The sequence below is a fragment of the Hevea brasiliensis genome, chromosome 10 (genome assembly GCF_030052815.1).
Source record: "Hevea brasiliensis isolate MT/VB/25A 57/8 chromosome 10, ASM3005281v1, whole genome shotgun sequence".
NCBI classification, from domain to species: domain Eukaryota; kingdom Viridiplantae; phylum Streptophyta; class Magnoliopsida; order Malpighiales; family Euphorbiaceae; genus Hevea; species Hevea brasiliensis.
Genome location: NC_079502.1, coordinates 92,800,331 through 92,808,973, shown reverse-complemented (window position 1 = coordinate 92,808,973; position 8,643 = coordinate 92,800,331). Strand labels below are relative to the sequence as shown.

Here is an 8,643-nt window from a genome sequence, read left to right as displayed (position 1 = left end):
CATTCTAGGCAATAATTTCTAAAAAATATATGTGCATATAAATTTTTTTAATGTTGTAAAGTTGTTAGATTTGTTTCTGTTAATTATAAGATGTCTTATTATGTTGAGCGAGTGAGTTTTAGTAAAGGGTTAGGGTTTTATTAAAAAGAAACAGTGGATAAATTTAAAACACTGGTAGAGCAACAGGGGCCACTACCCCATAGGGAAAAAAATTTTAAGAACTATATTATAATTATACTTATGAGGACTAATGCTATCCCCCTAACTAGACTAACCTTGCACCTTATTTCAGCTTAAATTTATTTTTTTAATATACAAATTCAATTGTTATTTATAATCTTATCTTGGCATATATATTTCATTATTCAAACTCATAATTAAATAAATATTTTAATCCATCAAAATAATAAATCATAATTGTTTATGCTTATAACATATTCTTAAAAATTTAAAAGCTCAATACCTTAAGACTCAAGTTATATTTTTTAAAATTGATAGTTTCATTTATAGGGATTTTATCAAGTTTTCATATTTAGTATAAATGGATGGAAATTTTGATAAAATTTTTTATTAAATTTTAATGATTTGCATTTAATTTTTATAATTATATGCATATATAAATTGTGAACTTATAAAACTTTTCATAAAAGTTATCAAGTGTACGTTTGAATTGTTTGAATTGTGAATTAATAAAATTTAAATTAGTAAAATAAGAAGTTGACATTATGAAAAAAATAAAATTGTTGATATATATTTTATAAAAAGAATTTTCAAAATTTAGAAAAAATTAAAAAAAATTAAGATTTTTGTGCTCTAACGTTAATTTATGACTTCGCCACTGATTTATATAAATTATTCAAAAAACTGGTTTTTTTTTTAATAGAATGAACCAAATCTCATTCCTTTTTTCACCATTTAATTTTTAAATAATAATTAATTATATTATTATAATTAAAATTTTTTTACTTAAATTTAATTTAATATTTTAAAATATAAAATATATATTAAAATTTACCTATTAAATATATAAATTTATATTTATTAAAATTTACCGGTTGAATATATAAATTTATATTTTGGTTCCTGATAAGCATAAAAATTTTCTATTACAGTTAGTAGAACTTGGGGTCTTAATTTTTAAAAGTGCCCTAAGATTGCTCATCACCAGACGGTATTGTTAGCAATTATTTATTTTTACGTTTTAATCAAAGAGCATAAAAATATTGTTAATAAATAATTACCAATATAATTATAGTATATTTTATTTAAACACAACAATATAACATAGTTCATCACTGTTAAAATCAATTGTAAATTAACTTGCTAAAATTAATTGTATTTTAGAATAAAAAATTGATTTAATTACGAAAAATTCTAAAGATTTATTTGAAAATATATTTTAATACCTATTATTTATTAAAAAAAAAATTAATTTCTATATTATCATGGTGAAAATTGAAATATGAATTGGCTGTTGGCAATTCCAGTGAAAACCTCTTGACCGGTTTCATGCTATGGGCCATTTGTTTGATTTCTACGATCAGAATGGATAATTAACTTGTCTATGGTTCCCGAACAATCTGACAGACGGCCGTGATTAGTCTTACTTGCCAAGTCAAATGGTTCTTCTTCTTCTTCTTCTTCTTCTTCTTCTTTTGCTTCATTCCTCTTCTGTTCTGTAATACATTTGCTCAATAATCTGTTGATATCTAAAAGAAGGCCACCATCTGTTCGATAAAATTCCTAAATCGTTCATGCCATAGTAGATATATGCGCACGTTATCATTTCTTTCCATTGCAGGAATTTACTGAACAGAACAGGAGCAGAGAGTTAGCAGCTTCGTCTTCTTTTTACCGCTCCGTGTACTCAGAGGTGACTAACTCTCACTAGGCCTATTTCTTCCTTGTATGCGCATAGATTCATCAGTTGCTCTGAACCCAGCGAATATGCTATGCATGCTTGTGATGTGCATGTTGTGAACTTCTGATGTGTTAAGTTGGATTTAATCCACTAAAATGTCATCAGCTGAGGTGGTTCTGGAAGATTGTTGGTTTGGAGAGTAAGGGGATTTATAATTTCTGAAAATCAAGGTGCTGGCTATATTTTCAGTGCTTATGAACCTTGGTGATGCAAATTGTGGGTTTATGTAAATTTTTTAACTTGTAACATGCACAAATCATTAAAAGGACCAAAGAAGAGTTAATAGGGTAAAGGGGTCTCTTTCCAAAGAAACTATGATGAAGGTTAAGTATGGTGATCCGGAGAATGTCTTTGTAGTAAATGATGAGGAGAAGACGGGTGGATTTTAGAGCTAGGGGCAGATCAAATGTTTGTCGGTTGGGATTAGGGAGCAAGGGTAGAGAAAGTAGAAGTGATTTTGTCAATGTAAGATCTTAGTTTTTACACTATTGAAATCAACTTGGTGGAACCTAGGTTTGATCTGTTAGGGTCAAATTTACAATGAGGTAATAGCAAATCTGAAGGAATAAAAAGACCATACTACATAATTTATATGACACCTAGCAGTATACTTACACGCTGCTCTCATTTTGCCTTTCTTTTGATCTAATAGCTATGCAAGACCTTCTACCACAGATTTTAGGTCCACCAATAAAGAAAATTAGGAAATAATATTTTATTTAGGAAGTTTGAGTTGGTTTAGTATTTTCTTATTTTCGGATTCCTAATCCTTGTACTAGTAGGACTATTTATTATACTATAAATACTTATGTCTTCTAGGTTTTTTAGTAGAGTTTGTTATGGTTTGGTCATGTTCAACGTAGAGTATCAAATGCCCCAGTATGGAAGTGAGATGTGTTAGTAGGGTAAGCAGGAGACCTAAGATAACATGGAGGGAAGTGGTATCAAATGATTTACAAGTTTGGATATTGATGCAAATTTAGTGTCTAACAGAGCTGCATGGCGAAAAAGGTTCCATGTAGCTAACCCGAACTAGTTTGGGATTAAGGCTTAATCATCAACCTTTTTATTTTGTTTCCTATATCCCTTATTACTGCTGATCACAACCCATCACCATACTTTCTTCAACCTACTGTGCTGCCAATTCCCTTAGTGTAACCTTGACCGCTAGAAACAGCCTACAACCACCATTCCATTCCAACCTGAGTGGAACTCAACAGAATTAGACACTTGCACATCATCTGCATCTCATGAGCTGTTGTTGACCCATTCCTGCGGACAGATTTCTCATCCGACCACTCACACGCCCTTATACTCACACACTGGGTTGGGTCCAATCCGCCAATAAACTGAGCTCATGCCCTTTGCTTGCACCATCCACACCTGATCCTGTGCCCTTCTTCTTGCCACATTAGCTGTCATGCCACCTGTTACTGTGCCGCCACATCACCTGATGCAGCCACATCAATAATTTTGGCAAAACCCTTTCCTGATAATTTCAATTATTTGATTCCATTTTTGACATCTGTACACTAGAACTTCTTGTAATGGATTTAGCAAAATTTTTTAGTTATTTTTTATATCTTATCCTTATGTAGGAACTATGAAGGTTTTGAGTTCTTTTCTATACAATTATATGGTTGCATATAAAGTTCTTGAGTTATCATATTATATCCTCATGACATCTAGTAACAAAAAAGCCTAAGTTGCTTCATGACGATTTACCCAACAACTGCATTGAGTTTCTTGCCACAAATATGTGTTTCAAGGTTCCTTGACTCAATGATGATAATATTTGGTTTTTTTTTTTTTTTTTTTTTTTTTTCCCATGCAGATAGAAGAAATTGGATGGGAGCATCTGGTGAATTTGGCTGGAGATCTAAAGCTCATTAGCTTTCGCATTGTGTAAGATATGTCCTTTGTATTAATCCAATAGTTCAGAGGGACAATCTATGTTTTCTTTTCCCTTTCATGTTATGTGGCCTTTATTCCACTTCCTGTGTAATTTATTCCTCCAAAAGAAACACAACTCCTTTCTTTTTTTTTTTTTTTTTGCCTATTCAGATTTAAATTTATGCAAATTCTTGGTGTTTAGAGGCTCAGAAACTTAGCATATTGTTTGTTTTCGAAGAAGATAAAACAAACATTTGGTATCAGGGATTGAAATATTGCTGCAAGACATGCTGTGGTTACCATTACTAATCCTGCCATGGAAAATCTATCTGGTTCACCGAGTGCCAGCATTATCTTATGAGAGCAGGGAAAGTTAAACTCTTTACATGATGTCTAGAATCAAGTGTGTGCAAGTGCAAAACTGTGGTTTTTCTCTTCCATTAACCTGTTACTGCTTATTGTTTCTTAATCTTTATTCCTTTTTGTATTCAAACTATCGAGGATGCTTTGTTTGAAAAATCTTGATTGATTCTAACATCACATGAATGCAATTGTACTTGTAACTAGATGGGGTATGTACTCCAAAAAATTGGTAACTTGATGGGGTATGTACTTCAACAAATTGGTGAAAGATGGTTTTCAAGGGTTTTTCTGACCTTTTGTTTTAACAGTGGGACTATCTTACTCTTTTGAATTTTTGATTCCTTGTGTATGCATCTCTTGGTTATGCATTTTCATTTTTTGTCCTTCAACTTTTAATAGAGGAACCTTTGTATATTTGAGTACCAGAGATAAGAAGGGACGAGTGCATATTCTTGAAGTTCAGTTAGATAAAACGTATCCAAAATGTCCACCTTCAGTTGCTGCAGTAGGTACCTCAATCTCTTTGGGATTTTGGTTCTTAAGTTTCTAGGCTGAATTTCTTTTTGATGACTTCTAGGATGTACCATATATATTCAATGTCAAATGGTCAATGAACTCAAGACTGAAAGATTTGGTGCAGCAGTTCCAGGAAGTATGCTATTACTGGCATTATTGCATATTTCTTTAGCTTTTCAATTTTAAAAGGTCTAGGCTTCCAGTGACTTCTTGGAACAGTCGTTCTTATTAGTAGATTGTCTTGCACTAAGAGGGGGTATCATTTGTTTTTTTGTAAACATAGCAGCATTTGGAGAAGCTTCAGGAATTTTGGTCTACCTTGGATGATATTGATAATTCTCTTTGCGTTGTTAATCTGAAACAGACATCCCGTGCCATGTCTTTTCGCCAAATTGATATAGGTAAACCGGTTTTTAATTGTGCATGAACTGATTTTTTAACTTTTTGTATCTATTGTTATTAAACCTTCTCATTCCCTCCTGTTTTTCTTACCTTCCTCGTTTCACAGGAAATGACTGTTTCATAATGTTATTTATAAATTCCAAAAATCCTAAATCTTTACCAGAGTAAGTTGCCATCTTATATATTAATGTCACTATTAGCTTGTTTTTCATTCAGTAATCACTAATCAGTACTGAATTTTGAAGTTTAGGTGTCGGTTGTTGGGCTCAGGTCCATATGTGAACTCTTTGATAAAGTTATGGAAAAGAAATAGCAAGCAATGGTACAATCTTGAATCTTTTTTTTATTTTTTTTGAATTTTGATTATGGTCAGTGTTTTGAATTATTAAACTTGTTACACAAAGTTACATGGATATACAAATCAATTATGCAATTTTCAGTGAAGCAACCATTTTTCACGTCTTAATTTTACACATAATTATTGAACATATCACTAATTTCGATATAGTCACTAAACTTCAATTTGTATTAGCAAAATCACTTAACTTTTACTTCTTTTTTTCAATACTTACTAGATTTGGACAGAATTTCAGCCAAAATTTTGACATGATCAGTAAGGAATAATGTTCTAATCTAGTTCTAAATCTCTACAAAATTTAACAATATTGAACTTGTTGAATAAAAGAAAAATTGAGTGATTATGTTGATATGAATTGGAATTAAGTAACTGTGCTGAAATTCATTTATAAGATTAGTGACCACTGCTGAAATTTATGTCCAATCTCATAGATCTACTTGCTTGTCTTTTTGAAATTTGTTGTACGGCTTTTTCCAGCAGCAAGCTATTGCTCGGTAGCATCTTTAGGGTTTTATTGTTGGTTTCAGAATTCAGATTATACAAGCAGGGAACTTAATTAATTTTCTTATTTTATTTTTTCTAAGAAATTTCCTGAATTCCCATTAATTATTCTTTAAATTACGGAAGAAGAATTTTGAACTCATTGTCAGTTATAGTTATCACTGAATAGTCTATATGTGCACTTTGATTATTCTGCAGGATGAAGGACAAAACAATTCTAGAAAATCTTACATCCATTCTAGAGACCCAACTACCAAAGCCCCCAGATGTCCAGAAGAATGATCAGCAAGTTGAATGTGGAATTTGTTATGCCCAATGTCTTCCAATTGGTAATGCTTTGCAGCATTTATACCTTATTAGGTGTTCATAATTTATGTATTGTGACTTTGTAATGGTCATGTAGATGATGAGCTTGGACCCAGGAGTGGGACTGGAACTGACTATACATGTGATAATAGCAACTGCAACAGGGCATTCCATAGTGTATGTCTTGGGGACTGGTTGCGCTCTATCACAACAACAAGGCAGTATGTTCACTTCCTAGAATATGTATTTTATTTCGTTCCAACATGTTTATAGCTCTAGTTGTCATTCTCCTTACTTTCTTATAGAGGTTTTTTAAGTTAAGTTTGCTGCATTCCTACCTATCTGCCATTGTTAAGAGTTATCTGCCCAAGTGTTCAACTTTATTATTAACTTGGGTATCATCCAAGTTATCAGACCCAGCCCAACCTGGCAGGTTGATTGGAGAACTATATATATATATATATATATATATATATATATATATATATATATCAAGAGTTTTAATTTTGATTATTTTTCACACTTCCTCAATGTTTTATTTCAAATGATAAAAAAAAGTATGAGCACCATATAGATCTGTTTGTAGAATATGGGTATGTGCAACTTTGTATGATATATAAAAACCACATATATGAGATTGTGTGTAATTGTCAGTGGTGGTCGCTTGCATGTGCGCTCATTTGTGATTATCTTTTTTTTTTTTTTTTTATCTTTAATTCTTAAAATTATACTTTTTTTTTATGGGAAACTTTAATAATCTAAACAAACTTTTATTATTTGAAACTCTTTGAACTACTAAATCACATATGTAGTTTTTTTCACAATTTTTTAAAATAATATCATCTCATTTGAAAGGAAAAATTTTCTGAGAAATATAAATTATTTTTAACTAATTTTAATTGACTCTGGTTCCACCTTTTGGTCCCCATTGGTCATTGTTTGAACCATTAACTTAGTGACTCGGTCCCTTGACCAGGTGGATGTCTGGGCATAGCAGTGGATAATGCTATTCTTATCTTCATATCTTGTACTTCTTCATGCTCTTTTTGGCCCAAGTTTGCACGTGCATATGGGTATGACCCACTAGCCAAGTTTGCTAAACCCATGCAACTACTCAATTGAATAAATTCTGACAAGGCAACTTACTGCCACCATCGTCTTTGAGAAGTTTAGAGGTCTGTTTACAAGGGAGGTATAAATGATGGGACATGTGGGTGCCCTTCAATATTAGATTCCCTCATTTTTCTCTTTCTTTATTATTACTATTTTCTCAAATAACTTGGAGCCATTGATATGGCCGATGGTATAAAGCACACATTAAATGTGGTGAACACGACATAATTTTGCTGCCGACACTTATGAAGAATGGCTGCTGTCCTCGCTCAATCACAGATTTTTGCTTTTAAATTCTTTGTTAATTACTATTTGAATATTTGTACACCTAGGAAGCTGAATTACGTGAATAACATGTCCAGACATGCCTTTACTTGTTATCCACTTTTCCTTGATAAACAGTATGTCCATTACTGTTATTTAGATGTTTCCAAGTTGCTCATCAGTAACACACACACACAGTAAAACATATGTTTGCCTTTGCCTTGATTTTTGTTCTTCCTTCTTAGGTACTTGGTCTACTGATTTCAGTGCATTCTCATTGTGTAGATCATTTAATGTCCTGTTTGGGAATTGTCCCTATTGTTCAGAGCCAGTTGCAGTTAAAATCGGCAACACAATCAAGTAAATCTAGGTTTTTCACTGCAATCTTGTCGAGCATCTCTAGGTGATTAATTTGTTGGGCGCATACTTGAATACAGGAAAACTACGAGTTCCTGAAAGTGAGGCAGTAACATTTTCTTCTATATTCTTTTAATGTAAATTCAGCTGTTGTTTAATCAGTTCATGAACCCAGCCAAAACAATGAAGGAATTGGCAACATCAAGAGCATTAATTTGAAGCAGCATCCAATGTAGCCTCACCACCACCGACCCTTTTTTTTTCTTCCTTTGGCCTTTTCATTAACTGTGACCTGTGATGCAATAATGAAATGACGCTTTCAATTCATTATTTTGTTGTACTAACCTTATCTGTTAGCCCTGTTGACTCGATTACACCTATTCATGGCTTGATTGGAACCTGCCAAAGGGATCCATTTCATCTCTAGTTACTAATTTGTTAATTTTGTGTTGCAGAATCCTGATTGATCTTATATTTCTTGGATTTGTATACTGTTAGTAGTATACCATAGAGCATATCATTTAGTATGTATATTGTACATATTTTATTAATAAAAGGTATTTTCACTTTTTCGTTTACATAATATATTTATGTGTAATAGAAAGGGTCCATTGATATTTTGTTAGAAATTTTATTCTTAAGTTATTAA

At 32.0% G+C, this 8,643-nt stretch overlaps 1 protein-coding gene across 5 annotated transcripts; it reads left to right on the top strand.

Annotated features, from left to right (window-relative positions):
- Positions 1-1,334: 1,334 nt before the first annotated feature.
- Positions 1,335-8,420, top strand: LOC110664489 (uncharacterized). Of its 5 annotated transcripts, XM_058154407.1 has the most exons (12): positions 1,336-1,622; positions 1,802-1,873; positions 3,756-3,826; positions 4,604-4,682; positions 4,755-4,829; positions 4,977-5,094; positions 5,202-5,259; positions 5,346-5,417; positions 6,153-6,283; positions 6,358-6,481; positions 7,923-8,040; positions 8,157-8,420. In XM_058154407.1, exons 1-11 carry the CDS (start codon positions 1,620-1,622, stop codon positions 7,999-8,001), a joined length of 882 nt encoding a protein of 293 aa, XP_058010390.1. In that variant the 5' UTR covers positions 1,336-1,619; the 3' UTR covers positions 8,002-8,040; positions 8,157-8,420. The 5 variants fall into 5 exon arrangements, with proteins under 5 accessions (XP_058010392.1, XP_058010393.1, XP_058010390.1 ...); XM_058154409.1 differs by having other exon boundaries at positions 1,335-1,622; positions 1,817-1,873; positions 7,923-8,420; XM_058154410.1 differs by having other exon boundaries at positions 1,335-1,622; positions 7,883-8,420.
- Positions 8,421-8,643: the final 223 nt, after the last annotated feature.

Bases quoted from the DNA above. Each gene is read 5' to 3' on its own strand.
- LOC110664489 (XM_058154407.1), top strand. The intron at 1,874-3,755 runs GTGACTAACTCT...TTTCCCATGCAG, and splicing joins ACCGCTCCGTGTACTCAGAG to ATAGAAGAAATTGGATGGGA. The intron at 5,418-6,152 runs GTACAATCTTGA...ATTATTCTGCAG, and splicing joins AAAAGAAATAGCAAGCAATG to GATGAAGGACAAAACAATTC.